General features: G+C 40.3%; 1 protein-coding gene across 1 annotated transcript in view; it reads left to right on the top strand.

The window, feature by feature from the left end:
- lmtk2 (lemur tyrosine kinase 2) overlaps positions 1-21523 on the top strand; it is a 32264-nt gene extending 10741 nt beyond the window's left edge. Inside the window, exons 4-14 of the mRNA XM_082529109.1 lie at positions 2847-2923; positions 3682-3797; positions 4038-4125; positions 10531-10661; positions 13182-13266; positions 13835-13956; positions 15995-16144; positions 16282-19318; positions 19403-19535; positions 19613-19864; positions 20325-21523. Coding sequence (XP_082385235.1) covers positions 2847-2923; positions 3682-3797; positions 4038-4125; positions 10531-10661; positions 13182-13266; positions 13835-13956; positions 15995-16144; positions 16282-19318; positions 19403-19535; positions 19613-19864; positions 20325-20353 — 4220 coding nt within the window. The 3' untranslated portion in view covers positions 20354-21523. The remainder of the gene's footprint in view (positions 1-2846; positions 2924-3681; positions 3798-4037; positions 4126-10530; positions 10662-13181; positions 13267-13834; positions 13957-15994; positions 16145-16281; positions 19319-19402; positions 19536-19612; positions 19865-20324) is intronic.
- The last annotated feature ends 996 nt before the right edge of the window (positions 21524-22519 follow it).

Genomic DNA, 22519 nt, shown 5'->3' with positions numbered 1-22519 from the left:
TGTTGGAAAGCCTGGTTATTTCCCTTAAATAGTGCCACAAGGAAAATGCATTTGTGGGTTGAGCAGCAGAGTTGAGTTTATGGGTTGCGCCCATGAGAAGCTTACAAAATCTTTTCTCCCAGTGCCAGACTGTTTGTTCTGCTATTGATGGTTTGGTTTGGTTTGGTTTAGTTTAATTTACTGGACTGGATGATTGAAGTCTGAAGAAACAAGACAGTTTGCAATTTAACTCATTCACTGCCATTGACGTCTATAGCCGTCAATTGCAGTGAATGAGTCAATGGGTTTAACTCATTCACTGCCAATGGCTGGCAGTGAATGAGTTAATAATTTATTTGTCTAATAAACGGGGGCCTCAGTAGCTTGTGGGTGAATGATGCACAGCCACAACAGCAGTACTCAACTCTGCTGCTCAACCCACAAATGCATTTTATTTACAAATTTTACACCATTTAAGCAGAAATAAACAGGCCTTCCAACGGTAGTTAAAACAAAGAAATGATCAAACACAAATTTCCTTACTTTTGTGTGCTTAGCTTATGTCATGAAATACGGTTGTCCATTAAAATATGTTTGTTTGCACTTTGTAGTAAAAAAATGTTCTATTAACACCAGAGGTGGTGGAAATCCACCTGTAGACTGTTTGGTCCCCACCATTAAATAAATATTGAGGGTAGAAATATTAGTACCCCAAAACGTTCTCTGTGGAAAAAACTAAACAAAAATGGGATTTCTTTGGCAAATGTGATCACTGTGTCACAACAGTTCACATAAATTTGAGAACAGTACAGGGATGGAAGGGTGTATCTTAAAAAAGTTGTCACATTTTTTATTGAAAATGTCATACCTAGTACCCATAAACAGTGACTATGAAATACTTGTTCAGGGCTCTAGACTAACTTTTTTGCCATGGGCGTACCGGTACGCCTAACTTTAAAAAGTTAGGCGTACCGGCACAAAAGTTAGGCGCACACACATTTTATAATAATTTATATAATATAATGTGTTTTTCTGGGTACACTGTGCTTTTTCAGCATTCAAAGATTGATGACACCGTGTCAGAGCACTGGCTATGAATTTCAGAAGGATCAGGCCTTAACTTAACGAAAAGTTAGCAATAGTTCTTTTCCTAGTACAGCTACATCCACTTCTGTTGTGCCTAGGCTGCTCACTAGGGCTGGGTATCATCACTGATTTCTATAATCCATTTGATTCCGGTTTTCAAAGTCCCGATTCGATTCAACTTAGCCTCAGACAGTCAGAAATATTATAATTCTGATCATTTATCAGTACTGACTTCATCAGAATTGTGAACATCACAGCAGATGCCTTTGTGTGAAAGTAACTGAGAATAAAACACAGAAAAACATGAAGGAGATTTTCCTGGTCTGGCTTTTTATAGCAGATAACCTTAAAAATATTCTACAATGTTCTGCATATAAAGTTAAAATTTCTTCAGTATTGAATAACAGAAAAATAGGCTTTCTTGTCCGAGGTCATTTAAGTGAAAAAAGAAAAAGAAAAGAAGACAGCAGCCACAGCGCTGTAAACAACGGTAGACTGGTGGGTAATAAGCGAATGAATAGTACAGAAAACAGAGATTTGAGACGGGAAACTGTTCTTGAAGTACAGAGAGAGAGATAGAGAGAGACCTAGCTGTGCATGAAGTGTGATTTTAATAGTCGTGGAAGCAAAACAGCAAAATTCATGACGACATTGATCAAATGTGAAGCGCAGTTTGCTGCTTCTTTTGCTGCTGGCTCGGTGAATTTTGGTTGGAGAGAGACAAAACCTGCAGCTCAGAATCAGCGCAAAAAGACGTAAACACAGCGCGGACCGGACGCATCAGGATCGCTGAGCTCCGACAGCGTGTCCGTCTACGGGCCGTCGGGCGAGAAAGCCGAGAAAGACAAAGCTGATTCTGATGCGTCGAGTCCGTTCTGTGTTTACGTCTTTGTGTGGAGTCCGTGTACCTGCTCTCATCTGCTTTTTGGTTGTTGTTGAAATGGTTTTGTGAGCTTTAATCTGAGAATCTGGCATTTCTGGCAAAACACAGTTATATTTAAAAGTCAATTCAGGATTTAATGAATTGATATCGCTTTATTCAAGCTACTCACCTCCCACTTCCACCTGCACTTTCAACTGGACCACGGCCAATCAGAGAGGTCCCGCCCCTTAATATCTCTGATTGGTTTAGTCCACGATAGGGGCATAATGTCTGTCTGTTGTTGACCACAGGGAAGGTTGCAGATTTTTTTTTTTTATTGTTACACGAACAGTTGGTTGCACAGGTGCAACCAAATTTTTATTTATTTTTTTAGTCGCACCACTGAAAAATTTGGTCGCATTTGCGACCAAATTGGTCGCACTCTAGAGCCCTGTTGTTCATATCCACACACGGTATGTTAAACTAGTTAGTAACTTAATGTAAAGAAGTTGATGTACTTTCTGTTTAGGTGTAGTTAGCTACACATGCTGCATACAGTGCTTAGTGCTAGTCATTAGACAGTTTTGTTTTTTTTTTAATTTTTGTTATTTTAATGCAGTTTTATTGTTGTTGTAATTTCAATGTGTTTGTCTGAAACAGGTTTCTCTTGTAAATGAGACATTGAGCCTTAATGGGACTACCTGTATAAATAAAGGTTAAGTTAAAAAATTAAATATTTCAGATAGTTTGTTAAGAAGACCATCTCTGACTCAACTATGTGACAACACAATTTCTCAATTTAATTTCACTGTAGTGTTTTCTATTTTGAAGTTGTTGTTTTATTAAGTGGTTCAGATGTAACTTGTGATGCGTCGGTTGGGGCAGTCTTAATAACAGTGATGGGTATTTGGTGTCACAGAGGGATCAACAGGCTTCCAGGTCGTGCGCCACAGTCTGAGCTACATCCAAGAGATCGGCAACGGCTGGTTTGGCCAGGTAAGATAGTTTTTCTTTAATTATCTTCTTCACAAAATTGCATCCACACAAAAGACAAAGAGCTAAATACTCATCTGAAAAATTCATTTAACAAGATGGCAAGCTGTCACTTGTGATTTAATCATTGAATCACAAGTGACAATCATTAATCAATATCGCTACAACCAGTGACTACAGTGGCTTGCAAAAGTATTCGGCCCCCTTGAACTTTTCCACATTTTGTCACATTACAGCCACAAACATGCATCAATTTTATTGGAATTCCACGTGAAAGACCAACACAAAGTGGTGTACACGTGAGAAGTGGAATGAAAATCATACATGATTCCAAACATTTTTTACAAATAAATAACTGCAAAGTCGGGTGTGCGTAATTATTCAGCCCCCTGAGTCAATACTTTGTAGAACCACCTTTTGCTGCAATTACAGCTGCCAGTCTTTTAGGGTTTGTCTCTACCAGCTTTGCACATCTAGAGACTGAAATTCTTGCCCATTCTTCTTTGCAAAACAGCTCCAGCTCAGTCAGATTAGATTGCGAATACTTTTGCAAGCCACTGTAGTATATTGTGTCAAGTAATCCTTACCTCTCAAGGAAAAAAATGACACCTTTTCCTCTGTTAATCAAATCTTTTTCTTTTTCTCTGCAGTTAGTGGTGCTCCTTGAAATCTTAGAAAAAAACATCTAGACTTGGGTGGTGGTGATGAATCTTTGTTTTCTTTTTGTTTAGCGTGACGTGTTCTTTCTGTTGTATTAACAGGTCCTGTTGAGTGATATCTACACAGACCCAGGGACAAGAGTGGTGGTCAAGGAGTTGAAAGCTAATGCAAGTGCCAAGGAGCAGAATGACTTCCTGCAGCAAGGGGATCCATACAGGTAAAAACTGATGTTTCTCTCTTTGAGAGCACCCCATTTGCAGAGAGCTGTTATTGTTTTTCAGAAGGCTATGGTTAGGGTCATCAACTTATCAAAGACTGTTTTGTTTACTGCACCCGGAGCATCTTTCCTCTTACTTATTGCATTAGTAATTGCAATGTATAGTTTGCTTATTTTAAACTTTTTTGGTAACCTGATGGTCATCAAATCAATGACCTGTTATGTCAATTTGGTTTTCAGAGTTTTGCAGCACCCAAACATACTCCACTGCCTTGGACAGTGTGTTGAGGCAATTCCCTTCCTACTGGTTTTTGAATACTGTGAAATGGTAAGTAACTATATGCTTTTTAAAATACACCAGTACAGGTATTATGTCAATAATACCATATGTACATGGGAATTAAATTAGGCTGTTGTCAATCTACCATCTACAGTCCTTGTCCAAGAATTTTCAGTGATTGTGAAGTGGCTGTGCTTATGGTGTTTTAGCCACCACTCACCTAGAAATTTGTATTCATTGAGGAAATTGAGGAGTTTGAGAATTAGCTCATACACAGGTATTTAAAAGATAGTACTCAAAAACTGTTTATCAACTTGTGATATGTGAGAGATGCTCAAATTTCGCAAGAAACTGGTTCTTAGCAACTACTAAATATAGTAGTGAGACTACCCGGTCTAGGTGTGTCTTTAGTCACCAGACCTACTCTGGAGTGATAAGACCAGATAGAGACACTATTATGAACTTGGCAAACTGAGCTTTTTTTCTGCGATATGACACATTGCACTTGTGATTTGGATAACTATATCAGGGATATTCCTGGCAACTAATTTCTTAGTTGCCTAACAGATTGTTCTAAAACTAAGAAACTCAGATATTAATGTAAATTTAATTTAATGGGCATTGTCAAAATCCATATTCTGCTTAAATGCATGGTACTTTGCGTTATGCACTATGAACCTGTGTTATACTCCAAACAGATAAGAAAGACGAAAAACACTTAAACTAACCGGCTCAAACTGGCTTCTTTCGATGTGTAGGAGCTCTACTCTGAGCCCCTCCTGAATGACTGAACTCCTTACAATATCGCTAAGGGAGAGCCCATCCACGTTTTGGAGAAAGCTGAGTTCCGCCGCTTGTATCTATGATCTCATTCTAGTAGTTTTAACATAAAGATCAGGCCTAGATTAACACATTTATAGTATTTCTCAACAACGATGGCAGATGACTGTATAACATTTAGGACACAATAATTTATTGGCATTGGAGATCAATTACAATTTGAACAAATGGCTTAAATGACTACTACGTCTGGTACCAACTAGTGACAACAGTGACTATTAGACGTGTAAGCGACTAGTCGCACACATCCCTAAACTACACATTTTATGGCTCATTAAAGTACCTTAATTACCTCGTCAGCATGCACTTTTTATGACGGTTGTAACTGCTGAAGGCCAGTGTATGGTGCTTTGTAAGGGTTTGTTTGCAGAGCTCTCTGCCTATACCAAAGAATTATGGGAATTCACCTGACACAGAGGGTATGGAGACACTATTTTGTGCACTCCTCCATCAAGTCAGTGGAGCATTACCTCTGGCTGATTGAATGCTGACTGGTTGGAAACATGTTAAACAGCAAAGAAGCACAGACAGTGGCTGCTGTGGATAGTTGTAATTAATTTATGTTACTACAATATAAAGACATTTGTTGTACACTTTGATCTCGGTTTCTTCTGCAGCCAGTAGTTTTGATTATGGTGCACTATTTTTTTTCATGCTGCCCCCTAAAGTGGCAGCAGACATGAGGCAGACATTTGTCTACCTGCTCAGCATCAGCACTATACCAAGCTGGAGAGTTCATGCACTCATTACTTTACCAAATGATTATTGAAGATAATTTTTTTCTATGTTTTAAACTTAAGATAATATGTATATGTTGTTGAATAAGTTAAGTTGTTGCCAGTTTTCTTTTATAAATATGGTAAAGATAATGGTTTAAACCCAAAAAATAAAAATAATTACTTAAAAAGCCCAAACCATCCACTCAAAGCCAAGAAAATGAATGATCTAATCATAATGAAGTCACTCAGACTACATTATGGCAGCTGATTTATTCACTCTTCTCCTTTATTTATTCTGGATGGGTTGAGTTCTGACTGAGGGAAAGCTCTCTTCTCCTGCCTCCTCCTTCTCCGGCCCGAGTTACATAGTTACTCTAAGCTAGGGACCTCTCACATTCCCACCTCGCCCAGCAAAGCAACAGGCTCCATTTACGCTCCTCTGGTGTCAGATCCCCCAGTTGCTGTGTTTGTGCATTTTTATTGCTGGCACCTTGTGTGTGTGTGTTAGCGGCTGTTGAGTGCAGTAAACTAAGCTCTTTCTAAAGAAACCTATGGGTGCACGCTGATGAATGCAAAAAGCCAAGAGTGCTGTCTAAAAATATAAACCACCCTGTCATTTCTGTTTGATTTATTTAGCAGGACAAATCTTGACTTTGACTTTGAAGTTGTGTTGGAGAAAACTTCAAAGTTGATATATTTTATATATTATATATTATATATTTTAATGTTTATATAATTTTTTTTATTTTAATGTTAGTAATGTTAGGCCTGTCTGTAAATGTAGAGTTTGTACCCAGGTAAGGCGTAAGGTAACACTGCTTGGAGCAACTTTCTCCTTGCTTCCCAGTTCTCTGACATGTCCCTCAGTGTCCAGTTCAACTTATCTTGCCAGGGATTGCGTAACCTCACTAGACTGGGGTATTGTCAGCTGCCCAGACCTGGCAGATGACCTGGCATTGTGGTTTTTCCCAGCCAACTCTCGTAATGGCTCTGACAGGACATGGAAGTGAGTCAAGGTGAATGACTTATTATGAATGCGTGCAAGCTATTAGGGAGGATGGCATGATGAAGAGCAAGTCCTGTTTGTTGAAGGCGATAATGTGTGAGGGTAGCACGACTGAGTGATGTGTATGCTCACTATCCCTTGCTAGATAAAAGTTTTGAGGCCTTTATCCAAGTACGGTTCGGGTCTCGTCTTATCAGTGTGATAAGCAAGATGAGCAAAATAAGCTGCTGACACTTGCTTCATAAAGAAACAAGTGTCGAAGTGCTTGTGTTGCATGTAAAGTAAGGGATGACTTGCTGATGGCGTCTTCCTACTTGAGGCCGTGTCAATCATCTGCTACATGTCGAAACATGAAATGTGACACTGCAGCTGCCCAGCGGACAAGGTGAATCCCAAAAAGCCAATGTACTGTGACGTTCCCTCTGGCAGGCTTTTGATTGATGGCGGTTTTTATGTTTTGTATCACCCATGCCAGTAATCCTGACTGAAAGCATTTTAGACATCAAAATACATCCAGCAACTGGTACATGGGCTGCAGAATGTCACATTCTGTAGTGTTAGTGAAAGCTTCAACTGCGTAGATTTTCTGCCTAGTGATTGGCCAAGATGTTTGTTGAGACTTTTCTAGTTCAAGGTCTCAGACAAGTGGCAGTTCTTCTTTTTAGATTTCAGAATTCACCTTTGTCCTTTTTTAACTGTTACAGCAGCAATCGCTGTGATTGCTTTTTCTCTTTGTAATACTGTAAAGAAGTTACACCATCACCCTGTGAGCAAGGTTATGTTGTTGTTGCCCATTCTCACAACTGCTTTTATTGAAAATCAATTATTTTTTAAACTTGAACCGATTTAACAAAGGTGCCTATCCTTGGCCTGCTGTGGTTCTAATATCCAGTCGCAGAATTCAGCAGTAGAAAGCACTTAAAATAGCTTTTTTCTTTTCCCCACCACTGTTAACTTGATCGTGTGATTACTGAGTTAGGCACGAATCTGTGTTGGAACCTTTACATATCCTTGTTATAAACAGGCCAGACACCAGACTTAATTGTTTTGGCCTTTCACGGTGAATGTCATTTCATTAACAGCGCTGGATCCCCATGAACCCAAACCTAATCACCTGCTTCACATAAAGATAGGCACGCAGTATCACTTACCATATATTGAATATAGCTCTTCAGTGAACACCCCTTCTCAGAGCTATGTGTCTGTCTGTGTCTGTCTCTGTCTGTGTGTGTGTGTGTGTGTGTGTGTATGTGTATGTGTTTGTGTGGAATAAGCAAACAAATAGTGCTTACGTAAGACGACTGATCTAAGCTGCTTGCACTGAAATGGCTCAAGGAAAAGTAAACCCTTTGTAAACACACACCCAGACTTGCATGCTCAGTAAATGCATGGGATTTGACATTTTTATTAAAGCATTATTAGCATTATCAGTGGATTCTAAATACACTAGCATTATTTTTAAAAGAAACATTTGTTTAATCTACATCAATTCCCCTGACAGTTTGATTTGTCAGAATCACTACTTCATGACTTTTTGCTGTGAAACTTAATGAGAACTGAGTAAACTAACAATCCTTGGTCTTTACTAAAATTCTATAACAATACAGTTCAAAAATAAGAAAATTGCAGATTGCCCCTTGTGAATGGTTGAAGGTTAATTGTTTTTTTTTTTTTTGCCTGACTTGTCTTCGCTTTTAAAACTTTCAGTTATCGGCAGTTATAAATACCAATAGATTGGGAAGTGGCTAAAATTAGCCACTAAGATTGTCCTGGCAATAAATTAGTCAGGCTCTAATCATGCTGTTACTCTTTGATGGCCACCTTTGCTAAAAGATGTTTGTAACAGGGTTCATTCAGAAAAACCTTTGCTCACATAGTTCATCATCTAGTTAATGGTTAGCAAAGCTCTAGTATACAGTGCAGTATTTAGTTGCTGAACAGTCTGAAAAGTTTTGGTTAAAGTGTTCACAGCAACTCCCTGTTGACTGTGTTTTGAAACTGCACTCATCTGAGATCCAGCTCCATCACAGAGACCCCTGCAGGACTGTCACTCTGATAACTTACAGCATTTTGTGTCCTCTATCAAATTCATGTCTGTGTTTATTGTTTAGAGGGGACTTCAGTCTGAACTAGAGCAGGGCGATATGGCCAAAAATATTTATCACGATATATATTTGAAAATTTGCGATAACGATATAACCGACGATATAATTGATGCGAGACAAAATACAACTCCACAACATTACTAGCGCAAAAAGACAACCTTCCATTTATTTTCACTTAAACAAGAAACTGGTTTTTATGTACATTAAAGCTTTATAAAAATATAACAGTGCAAATGCAAATTCCTTGCTGAAAGTTTAACCAAAAGGCATTTCCAGTAGAAATGGGCTGACATATCCTGAGCATAACCATGTATAATATCCACTGAAGTTAAAAAGAGGTGCTTTGCAACATTAAACTGCAGTGTGCAGTACGCATTTTTCGGACCATAAGGTGCACGGGATTATAAGGCACATTAAGCGAAACAAAGCAGTCAGATAAATCAAACTTTATTAAACTCATTCTTCTTGCTTCCTCCACTTCTGTACCATTGATTCATTAATGTTGAATTCTCTGGCAGCTGCTCTATTCCCATGTTGCTGCAGTATATTAATGACTAACCTCGTATTGTGGATGGATTATCTCAGTTGTTCTCCTGACTGAAGTTTGGTCCGTTTACAGCATCCTGCCATGCGATTGCATTTGTTTCTAACCATGAAGAACCTTCACGTTAACTTTTATAAGTGGAAAAGTGTTAGTGTTCGTCCTCCAGCTTCACTGTTTATGTTATGCTAACATAGCTGTGTCGCTAGCGATCACGTAGCACATCATTATATAGCAGCTAGCCCAACTTCAGTAACCCTACAAACGTCACTGCTGTTTAGTTTCCCGTCTTCATTTATGTTGGAAGTGATAGCAGAGCTGTACGTTTGATTTTTTTCAGAAATCTCTCAGTCAGAACATGCAATATCATGCTTAGGTAACTAGCGAGCTAACTTCCGCTAGCTTCCTGCTAACTTCTAACTCCGTTAAATGTAATAACTTTTGTTTTCATGGATGCCTGGAAGTTAAACTTCATAGTTACACCTGGTAAAGCAGCAATGCTGATCGTTTTATTAAAGATGAAAGAATTTAGACAGTTTTTAACTCTAAGTGATGCTGCAGTGTTGTTTGACCTGAAGCATACGGAGTTTAGGACCCAGATTACTCCCAGATTTAAGAGCATCTTAGTCCGACAAATATGACAATAACAACGGCCGCTTGCATGTTCTGCAAAAAAATGTGCTTTGTTGTGTATCTGACGGACAAACACCAAACCAGTTCCACATCACTGAAGTTGCACCATTTTTACAAACCAATTCTGGTTCATCTGTTTCACTCAACAATCGGCCATGTGCGTATGAAAACAAAGGCACTGCGCACGCGCGTTTTACTCCCATTCTATCGCGATATTTCATTTTCCTATCGTTGCCTAACATTATACCGGTATTACCGTGAACGGTATAATATGGCCCAGCCCTAGTCTGAACCCCATCAGGCAAATTTATTTCGCTGGTCTGAACTGGATTCTTTTGTACCCATATACCTGTGACACAGCAATACTCATTAAACCGCCTTACCCTTATTTATTTTTCTCACATGTCAGCAGTGAGAAGTGCTGAGAAGTCAGGAAGAAGAAGGGGACTTTGCTGCCCCTGTGTGGCGATGTCTCCACATTGCATTTAATTATTGCCACTTGATAAATTCTTCCCATTGCTAGAATACATACGAGGTTCTGCTGCATTTGTTGAATGTTTATTCCTGATACTAATGAGCGAATGTGTTTATCTGTGTGTGCCTCTGCAGGGGGATTTGCGGGGCTATCTTTCTCAGCAGGACTGGATGTTCAGAAATGCTGAGTTGCTGCAGCTGCAGAGGATGGCCTGTGAAATTGCTGCTGGTGTCACTCACCTTCACAAACACAACTTCCTGCACAGGTAGCACTTCAGAGCTGCAACACTTTTAGCTACCTCTCAGTTTTGACCCACTAAGCTAAACGTTGTGCTTTTCCTTCCACTCAATACAGCCGGTGTTTCGGGAAATGCTTTTCTGTCTAGTGGTCACTGACAACTAGACAGAAAAGATTGTATTGACTGTATAATCAAATTGTGTGCTCCAGTTGTATTTTAATGTTAAAAAAGATAAGTAGAAATGTTGGTGATTTTTATTTAATGAATGTACTTGACTAACATGTTTATCCTGAAATCCCAATATACTAAAATCACACCAAGTATGTGCTCTTATTCGTTTTAATGTTTGTCCTATAGATACATTTTACTAGGTGCGTACCACCAAGTATCTCTTGGCGAGTACTTAGTCATTAGCATTCCATAATATTATTATAAAGACAAGGGTAAACTAATAGTTTTACTTTTGTGCTGACTGCCCAGCCACTCTAAGGAGTACCAGTGGTGTCCAAAAATGGTGTGCACAGCAGAGAAGGCTGCGTTTCATTTTCACCCCAGTCTGTACTGGACATCTGGCTGCCAGCCAGCAGGGGGGTACAAGGGGTGTTGGGAACTTGGGGAACATACGATGCTCAGCTCATCAGCTCTATTTTGCCTGCTCAGAATAAGCTCAGGGGGTTCCAATTACACAGCTCCCATGCATTGCCACAGTGTCAGCTGTCCGCTGCCAAAGGGATATGATGATTCTGCTTTTTGCGTGTAAGTGGATAGCCTCATATTGGGCGTTGTGTTTTAATCCTTGTTACTACTCAACTAGAGTTCTACAAGCCTGTTCTCATGTGAACTAATTTATTCTGCAATCGTAAAAATGTTTCTGTGGCACTTTTAACCACAGAATATAAATTAAAAAAAAAAAAAGTACCACCAACTGAACAACACTGCACACAGACACATGCTGGCAGAAATGACAGAGAGGATGGTTATGTAGCAATACCATGTGCTGTACACGCCGTATCCAAAGCTGAAACCTCAGCTTCGTAATGCAAGGGTGAAATTGGACCCGTTGCAGTACAGTATGTAATTTATTCTGTGTGCCATGAATAGATTCCCAATAGGAAGACGTGGACAGGGGTGTTTAAGCCATTATAAGACATTTTTGTGCTTTTTCATTAGGGTTTACCAGGATTTTGATTGTATTATTCTACTACAAAAGTGTTAATGTGTTAATGATTGTGTTAATGTTTAATAAGATCACCTTTTCATAATATAAAAGAGGAAAAATGTAATCTAATCCAGTGCCAAATCACAGGAGTGATCATCTTAAAATGCTTTATATTGTATAGTAAGGTAGGTAGGGTTTCTATCTAACAGCTTGCACTGTTTATTTTCCTGTAATCCGCGGCGTGTTATGCTATGTTTTCCTCCTGTGTTAGTCGAAGCATCCTAAAGGATCAAATACCCTTTGCCTGAACAGTTACAGTGCTATCTTTGACTGCAGGTTTTATTTGCTGCTGCATTTACATTGTATCTGATATTTTGGGGGTTTTTTTGAGAGTGGGGAGCAAAGTTATTTTCATGCATTTTCTATAAAAGATCTTTGTCAGTTGTTCTTGGACTCTGCATTTATTGACTAGATTAGGTTACTAGATTATATTATTCTTTCTGTGTTAACAATGACAGTTCAATACAAAGACATATTAGTTATGTTGCTTTTTCTGCTGGCAACCATGATACCAAATTGCGCAAGTGTCTGTATGGATGGTAAGGTATGGAAGCGATCACTGCTGTGGCATGCATTAACCTTGTAGGGTTAAGATATTGGACTTCCTTCCTCACTGCTGTGTTACTGTATGTTGGGCTGTCAGCCAGCAGCAGAGGACAGGGGACAGGAGAGTTTAAAATACAGCTCCATTTATCTTACAGGGGTTTCAGTGGGTCTGACAGTAGCTGGGCCATGTGCATGCAAGAATACTTGTGTCAGCAGGGTTTGTCATTGGGTGGGTAAAAAGGCCTTGGAGCTTGTGGACAGGGAATGCTGCAGGGCTAGAGGGAAACCAAAGCCTGCCTCTTCAGTCAGTGTGAATGAACTACCATATGGCTGTTTAATGAGCAGACTGAGTCTCAAGAGCTTGTGACGCCCTCCCCTGGCAGACTAACAAAAAGTCTGCACAGCCTGTGGTTCCCTCCAGAAATCATATCCTGCTGTTGGATGCACAGTCAGGAATAGTCCCCACAGCTTGTTGCAGTGTGAAAGACAGAAAAAATAAGAAAGACCCTGTTCTAATTTCCTCTAAATGTTTTAAGTGTTTTGTGATCCTTGCCAAACTTTCCTCACTTGATTCTTGTTGATTGTTTTGCACACTCCTTTTTTATACTTCTAAATGGTAATGCCAGCATAGGCTAAACAAAACCGAATAAGCTAAATAATTTCATTAGTGATGGCCTCGGTCTTTCTTCCAAATCTGTGAATGCTGTAGCAGTTGTGAATTTGTCTTGAATGTCTTCACCACTCAAAATGTAATGCTCATGTCTGTGTTTATGCTCCTGTAGTGATCTAGCACTGAGGAACTGCTACCTGACTGCAGACCTCACAGTCAAAGTGGGAGACTATGGCATTGGACCCTGCAGATATAAAGTAAGGAGAAACCTTAAGTGAGATGCATAAAAGTGTTAAAAGTGCAAAGAATAAAGCATTATATGAATGGATGAATACGCATGAAGTGATTTGAGTAGTTAGTAAGTAGGCAAGCACTGTTTAAATGCAAGTCAGTTTTATTTATGTTTAAGTCTGGCCATGTTTTTTGGCTGAAGTCAGTGCTTGTGCAACCAGTTGCAAATGAACAGACTGAAAATAAACAGACTTTATCAGAGGCTGTACATGTTTCCTTTGATCAACGATATATTTCACTGAAGAATTAATACTGTCCTCTCATATAACATGACATGCTGCATATGTGAGGAAGCTCTGTCTGCTGCATTCCTTTAATACTGCTGATCTGTCAGTTTGGCTGTCTGAATTTAATACTCATGATATAAGGTCACCCACTAGATCTATTTCTGTAAAGAAAGAGGGAGGCAGTGCAAGAGTGAACCACCTCAATGAGAGCTAATAAACGTTTTATTTAGGTCATATTTCTGCAGTATTTCTTGGAAAAAATTTTAAAAATTGTGTAACAGATTGTTTTTAAATTGTGCTACCATAGGAAGATTACATCATCACAGAGGATGATGTGTATGCACCCCTTCGTTGGTTGGCCCCTGAGCTGGTAGGCGAGCGCCATGGTGGCGTAATTACTATGGAACAGACCAAGCCAAGCAATGTGTGGTATGTACCAGATTTCAGCCCTGCACTGACACTAGAGGGCATTTCAAAAACTGACTCACACATCCAGGCTCACTTGCTGTCATTAGAGAAGAGAAACTGTATTAATGTGTTATAACAGGTATTCTAAGTAGAGCCAAATCCACAATAGCTCAAATATACATACATGTAATTGGAACATGATTTATTTTTGGAATACAACAAAGTAAAGTATCATAGTAAATGATTACTTACAGTTTTGCTAATGTTCAGCAGATTAAAACAACAATCCTGACAGTTCACCAACTGTACATCTCTCCTCACAGTATTCTTTTTGAGCCCCTCCATGACTTCACAGTTACTACTGCCTGTTTTAGTCAGGACAATCTTACAAATGACTTGTAATTATATTTTAGTTATATTTAGTAGTTATATAAGTTATATTTTCTTTATTGAATAAAGGTTACATTAAAAACTAAGTCTATTATGGGTGGCTGTAGCTCAGGTGGCAGAGCAGGTCAGCCACTAATCAGAAGGTCGGTGGTTCGATCCCAGGCTGCCTCCTGACTGCATGCCAAATATCCTTGGGCAAGATACTAACCCCGTGTTTGCCTACTGGTGGTGGTCAGAGGGCCCGGTGGCGCCAGTGTCCAGCAGCCTCACCTCTGTCAGTGCGCCCCAGGGCAGCTTTGGCTACAATGTAGCTTGCCATCGCCGGTGTGTGAATGTGTGTGTGAATGGGTGAATGACTGAATGTAGTGTGAAGCGCTTTGGGGTCCTTAGGGACTAGAAAAGCGCTATACAAATGCAGGCCATTTACCATTTACCATATTATCCAAGTACCTAATTTGCCACTGAATACAACTATGTTGACATTCTAAACGTTTCCTGAGGTAAAGAGAAAGTTAGTATTTATTATGTAATCCTACAGCTACACTGAATCTACAGCAAATACAATTTCCAACCACTTTATTAGGTACTATTTAAGGCAGTTATCTAATCAGCCAATCACATGGCAACAGCACAATGCATTTAGTCATGTAGACATGGTCAAGACAACTTGTTGTTTCATCAAGTTCAAACCGAGCATCAGAATCGGGAAGAAAGTGACCTTGAACATGTTCGTTGGTCCCAGATGTCCTGCTCTGAGTATTTTGGAAACTGCTGATTTTCCCACACAGTCTTCTCAAGTGTTTACAGAGAATGTTCTAAAAAAAAGAGAAAATATTGGAAGGCAACAATAATTTAAATAACCACTCATGACAACAGAGGTATTCAGTTGAGCCTTTCGGAATACACAACACATTGAACTTTGAAGCAGGACTACAGCGGCACAAGACCACACTGCATGAATCTGGTGTAAATGTCTCTGCATCCATCCTGGCTTGTATCAAAGATCAAGGTGGTGTAATGGTGTCAACGATATTTTTGGAATACTTTGTGTGCCAACCAAGTATTGTTTAAAGGCTGCAGCCTACCTCAGTATTGTTGTTGATCATCTCCATCCGTTTTGCATCATGGATGTGCAGCCGACAAATCTGCATGGTAGCATCACACAGTTCTGAGGGCAAAAGGGGGTCAAACCAGGTACTAGCAAGTGTCTGGTGAATGTATGGATCGTGTGTAGCAGAACATATCTTTTACTCTGGACACATAAGCAGTGCACGTTTTGTGTAGGGATTTGTGAAGCACAGTCCAAACATGATAAGCTTTCACTGTGAGATTAAGTTGTCTTTAGCTACTTTAGCAACTCAACACAGCGCTACAAAATCTATTTACCAATTTTGTGTGAAACTGGTAAATAACTACCTATAGACAACAGTTGACTGTGTAAAGTTACTGAAGTTACATTGTCTGGTACCTTACTGACAAAAATAATGCTGATGCTGGTATATGTAATAAAATACAAGCACTTTATGATCCATTTCTGTGTAAACTTGGCTGTGTTGTGGAGTCATATAGAAAATTCATCTAGTTTCAAAGCAGATACCTGTGGCACATATGCATTGCTTATCCTTCTAGTACAACTTTTTTTTTTTTTTTAATCCTCAATTGTCCGTAGGGCATTGGGGGTCACATTATGGGAGCTCTTTGAGAATGCTGCTCAGCCGTACCCACATCTGTCTGACCGAGAAGTTCTCAACCATGTGATCAAGGAGCAGCAAGTCAAGCTGTTCAAGCCACAACTGGAACTTCCCTACTCTGATAGATGGTGAGTCCCCAGAAGATGGCTATTTAAGCAGCTTGCATTAAAATTGTTAAATTTAAAACTAATGACATTGCTAAAATTATTAGGCTGTTAGCAATATAAAGTGTCTAATTTTTTTTTATTTTTTTCTGTAACTGTAGGTATGAAATTTTGCAGTTCTGTTGGCTGTCTCCAGACAAGCGGGCCACAGCAGAGGAAGTACACCGTCTCCTCATCTATCTGCGTATGCAAGGCCAGAAGGACATAGAAGAAGATTTCGAGCAACGCTGGGATGCACTGAAGCCTAACCCCACTATGCGGCAGACCACTGTTAGCCATTCCTCCTTCCCAATCTTGGAACAGTTTGCTGATGATGCCCTGAGACAAGAAATAGATGAAATTCTGACTGTGACTGAAACAAGCAAAGGTCTCAGCTTTGAGTATGTTTGGGAAGCGGCTAAGCATGACCACTATGATGGTAACCATGGACGTTCAGGCGTAGACACAACACTAAACTACCACAGCATGTTCTTTCCTGTTTCCAGTGAAGATATTCAGGCTCATTTCCCTGATCCTTCAACTAGCGCAGCAGGAGGAGAAAGTGGGAACACTCCAGGATTTCCTGGGATCTTACCGGTGTTTGATGCTCAAAAGCCATCTAATGGGAATGAATATTATATCCAACTAGAAGAGCAAGGGGAGAGCACTGTTGGGGAGGACGGGAATAGAGAACCAGATATGGGCTTTGGTTCAAGCGGGCAAGATTTTGTTGTGCTCCAAGATGTGCGGCTAGATGAGTCAAGCACAGATGCTGACTTTTTCCACCAAAGTATTGACTCAAAGGATTCATATTTACCAGACAGCCACATCTGGTCGTCTCTTGAAAATGACAGTCCGTACCACACCAACATTTTTACAGAAGACGGGTCAAAACAAGAAGACTCGCCTTCCTGGAGGCAGAATTTTATGGAGCTTCCAGACCGCAGCGGAAACCCTTTCCTTGAAGGGGGAACTTTAGAGGGTGAAGCAGTGAATAGAGATGGAAGCTATGGGGATGCTTTTTTAGGGGAACCCACTAAGGTGGTGAATTCTGTGGAAGCAAAGGATGAAAACATGAATGGAAAAAGTCTTTTGAGTACTGAAAAACTAGCAGATAATTTTATGTTTCTTAAAGATCAAACCCTAATGAAGGAGGGTGCTAGTTTCTTAAGCCCACAACCAAATTTTCTTTTACCTGGTTTAGCCCACGAACCAGAGGAAGCATTCAAAATGAATTCTTGGGATAAGCTTGACTCGTTAGGCAGCTTAAACACAGCAGACAACACTTATTTTAAATCGGCAGCAAGTAGCACATCCTCAAGACACGAACTTCTAGACTCTCCAAGTAACAGTTTGGGGGAGTTTTGTCAGTCTCTAGAAAATGAGACACTGGTGCCTTCCATTACAGTGGTCACAGAAGATGACACAAGCAACCAGCTGCCAGCTAGAAATAGTTCTTCCACAGAAGACCTTGGTCTGTTGCAATCCTCAAACAGAGGTGTAGACTCTGGTTTTGATTCTACCTCAGAGAGGTTTGAGGTTCTCATCAGTCACACTGATGACCACACCACTGCAATATCTGACAGTGCCAATACAGATTCTTTGTGCACAGATGCCAAAATTCCCAGCCTTGAAGATGACCTTGGAACCTCAAAGGATGACACTCAGCCCATAGAAAGTAAAATGCCTGAACCCCTGCCAGCTCAAGTATTACCTTCAGATAATGGACACAGTGAAGACCTAACAAGTAATGATTTGTTGAGCGAGCTAATTGAGGATGCAGATATACAAATGGAAACCACTCTGTCTGATCATGAAGAATCATTTATGGATACCAATGGGCATCCTCATGATAGAGCTTCTCTTCTGGTGTCGGGTCCATCTTTGGACCAGATCAGCCAGGACAGTTTATTGGAAGACAGTATGTGCACCACTATTCCAACTGTAGAGAACTTTGCTGAAACACCAGACTCATTAGACTCATTTGACATACACAGGCTTGGAGAGCAAGGAGATGAACTGAATGCTCAAATTGCTCAACACAAACTCCAACCTCCATACAGGATATCAGATAGTGGTTATGAGACTGAGAACCTGGAGTCTCCTGAGTGGAACTCTCAGCCAAATGTCCAAGATTCCTCTCCTGTAAAAAATGGCTTGAGTGTTACCAAAGAAGAAGAGGAGACAGAAGAGCTCACAACTGCGGCAAATCTGGTTCCGCCGAAAATCATAATCTCCGAAGTAGAGGGTGTGCTAGATACTCGCAGTGAAGATCCCAGTGAGGAAGATCAGCCAGATAATGAAGGTCCTGCTGAGGAACCAATTATGGGAAGTAATTACAGAGACTCTGCATACTTTTCTGACAATGAATCAGAACCTGAAAAGAAGTCTGAAGAAATAACTGCAGGTGGTTCTGTTGAAGACACGTGGCTGAGGAACTCCACTGATGAGGTTCCCGAGGCTTCTGGAGCTCCTGCACTGGAGGCTTACAAGGAAAAAGATATTGACTCTTTATTTTCTCTACCTGCTGAATCACAAGCCAAGGATGTTAAGGAGATGGGTTCAGTAGCAGATTCAGGTATCACAGAAAATGGTGAAAACCAGGTGGTCGAGTCTACCAGCAGCTCCAATGAAGATGGAATTAAACCAGAGGTTTTCAAGGACACTGCATTTACTGATCACCTGGACCCCTCTGAAGGCCCAGAAACCTCAATACTTCCTTCTATTGCCCCAGCTAAGCCAGCAACAGAGAGTGTAGTTCACGCTAAACTCACCAGAACCGACACCAGTGATGGCCATAAAATAAAGGAGCCGGATGTGGAGGGGCGTTACCTGGGGAGGCGGGATGGGTCGGGCTTAGATGGGCAAGAAGATGGCGTAGATGCAGACGAGGAGGACGAGAACAGCGACGACTCGGATGACGACATGCGCGCGTACCAGCTGCACAGCTCTAGCTCAGAAAGCGAGGATGAAACCGTGCACCCGGTGCCAGTTGTTATCTCGGACGACAGCAGGGCGAAGAACCTGAAGAGCTTGTTAAAACCCACATCTCTGAACATCGGAGCATCATCTTTCACGTTTCCTGCAAGGTTTGGTGCGGATAACTCCAAAAGAGCCGTGTCTTTCTTTGATGATGTCACTGTCTACCTGTTTGACCAGGTAAAATTTTAGTCTGTGATCTTCATTTTCTTAGTTTGCGGGGGCAACTGGTAATATGTTTTAACTGAATTAAATCTTATTTAGGAGACGCCCACCAAGGAACTGGGTGACCACTCCTTGGATTCAAACAGTCGGGTACCACAGTTCAGCAGTTCCACGCCTGCTGCCAGCTACCTGAACCGCTTTGCCAACTCTGAGAGCTCAACAGATGAAGAAGGTAATGCCACAAGTCAGCAATAAAAGCCTCTATTTGCACAAAGCATATGTCTTGATTCACTGACTAAATCTTTACAGGTGGTGGTTTTGAGTGGGATGATGACTTCTCCTCACCCGCACCCGCCTTCCTGTCCAAGACGGGTAAAGACACGGTATCCAAGGCAAGGTCCTCATCTGCAGCGTCGTTTTCCTCTCCGGCCCCTGCAGTGGGGTCCATGCTAGATACCAGCTGGACCGGCTCTTCAAGCTACTCCCGTTTTTCCATCTCACCGGCCAGCATTGCCAGCTTTTCCCTTACCCATCTTACCGACTCTGATATTGAACAAGGAGGCAAGTAGAGCAGGCCAAACTGGTATACAGTCTTGAATGGATAGCTCAGTATTTTAGGAAGAAAATGTCCATGTCTGTGCAGTAAATACAAAACTTTAATGAAACCTTCCTCACTCAAACCTGAGTCTTCTCCTGATCTTTCACATATTAGACCCGTTTGTAAACCACTACACTGTACAGCTACAGTGTGCCATGTGTATGCATCAAATTCACAAACTTAGGAGGTGTGCATTCTTACTGAGCCCAGCTATTCTTGAATTGCAGTCTTGGTTCTAAGTTAAGCTAACCAATCTGATTCCATTGCGTTCCTAATTTTATTATATGTATGCAAGTGTCTGAATATATTAAGATTATGTTTAATTTGATGTCCACCACTGTCATCAGAGTTTACATGAACAATAAAATGGTTGTGTTTTCAGGGGTTTTACCAGATGACTAAACTTGTCTTTGTTCACACCAGGAAGCAGCGAGGACGGGGAGAAAGACTAGGGTGCTAAATGAAGGGACCGTTTATCTTCACACTACTGTGGAATGAAGCTACTCTCGCTCTTTTTTTTTATTTTTTATTTTTTTTGGGAGAACAGCCGAATAAGGACAACAGACGACACAGTTTGTGGGGACAAACTGCAGATGCTTCTCTCAGGCAGAACTATTCTCAGCGGCGTGGCCATGAGAACAAAAGGCTGTAAACGGACATTAGGCAAATAAGACGGACGAGGCCCAGTCCCAGTCTGAGCCACATCACCTCTCCAGCTCCATCTGTGTGTGTGCGTGCGTGTTTGTATGATTTTTAGTTCAGTGCAATTAAAATGTTTTGGGGAGGGAAAACAAACTAACTGACGTAGCTTCTAAATGTTTGCTTTAATGCCTCATCATGCGCATTCCAGGTGTTTGGCTGCTTCTTTTTGTTGTGTGTAAGTGCACTCCTTTTCTAGGACTTTTGCTTCACCAAAAAAAAAAAAAAAAAAATTATTTAATTAAAGAAAATCAACCCACTGGGCTGGTAAACGTATCACTACAGCCAAACAAGAATAAGCTCTTTGATTTCACACACACCTAAAACTGACAGCTTAATTTGTTCACTTTGCTCCTTCATGTCATGTGATTATTTCCGTGATTGCCTTTTATTTTAAAAACTTCCTGTTAAGTTTAATCACAGTCTCCTTTTTGGAGAGGAAGCCATGTGTGTTGTCTTTCTGTAGCAGCATTTGAATTAACGGGTTGTAACTGCTGTAGGTGTAATCCATGCATAGGATGACTGGAACACTACACTACAGAGGCGACACACTGTATTGTCCTTTATGTTTTAAAGGAACATGTATAGTAAGCGTAGTCGAAGTTTGGAGAAATGTCGGTAAGAATTGTGGGATTGTCATATCAGTCGTTAAAGAGGCGACCCAGCTGTAAGACAGTTGTGATGAATAACTTAAAACAAGTTGTTGTTGCTTTTCTTTTGTAAAGCTTTATTTTATCCTTGCGAATGTGCAGGAAGTCGCTTTGATGGTTGTCTCGATTACTTTGTCACTGGGTCTCATTCCAGTGCCTGATGACGCTGAAAGACAAAGAGGCTGCACCCCTCGATTGATGATCGCTACAAAAAGTTTAGTGGTATGATGTTTAAAAAAAAAAAAAAAAAAAGAAGCTATTTTTAAATGTAAGGATGAAGAAAATGTCATGAGCTGTTTGTAATCAAATGTGCAATGAATTTCATAAATTGGTTTGAATCAGAGTTTGTAGGACAAGCTGACGAGCGTGTGCAGGGACTTTAAGCTTTCACAGCAACTTACTACTAGAACAACGACAACAACGACAAGAAACTCAATGCTGCTGCTTTTATAAACCCGAGCGTTGTGGGCGGAGTTGTTTGCCTTTTTCTTTTTTCAGCTTTGTGTCAAACTTCACTATTTCAGATTGCATTTCCATCTTAAATGACCCTTTCTGTTCAGCTTCTGCCTCTGAGTCTTATCATTTGCGGGGCCGTACGTACAGGGATGTGCATTCGTCGCGATCACTTTCTGTATAGAAGCGCAATGCAAATGGTTATAGATGAAGACAGACCTTTCCTCACATTTTTATGTACAGCTTTAAAATCTCTTATTTGAAACTGTAGGGTATACAGTTAAGGCTTTCCTTTCCTTTCCTTGAATATTTTGTCGCTGATGATGAGATGAGAAGCTGTACTTCACCCGTAATAGCTACATGTCCGTCTCACCTGCCCCATACAGACGACACTGTATCCCAGACAATGTTATCCTCTGTTTAAAAACCAGCAGCCTGTGCTTCAGTTAAACTTGAACATCTATTTAAGGAAATCTTCTTTTATTTCACTACAGTATACATTTGCTTAATCTTGCACATTTGAGAAATGTAACTTAATGTTGAACTGTACTGATGTGTATATAAATGTTAATTTTTCTTTTTGTCTGTAAATGATGGGAAATTATGTAATTGAGTTCTAGGTATGAGGTTTCATTTTGTAACTTAAACTGAGTTGAATCAGAGGAACATATCACAGTCATCAGCTACAAGCAGTTAAATTAAGACAAACAAGCAGACGTGAAGTCATTCTGTCCTTTAAACTTGTAGAATTAAAAAAAAATATTTTTACTTCATATTGATCATGCTTAGTGTGATTAAAATGTTTATAATTACACT

Source organism: Aulonocara stuartgranti (assembly GCF_965226115.1).
Source record: "Aulonocara stuartgranti genome assembly, chromosome: 4".
NCBI classification, from domain to species: domain Eukaryota; kingdom Metazoa; phylum Chordata; class Actinopteri; order Cichliformes; family Cichlidae; genus Aulonocara; species Aulonocara stuartgranti.
Note: the sequence above shows the minus strand (reverse complement) of the source record. Positions and strands in the feature narration are given on the sequence as shown.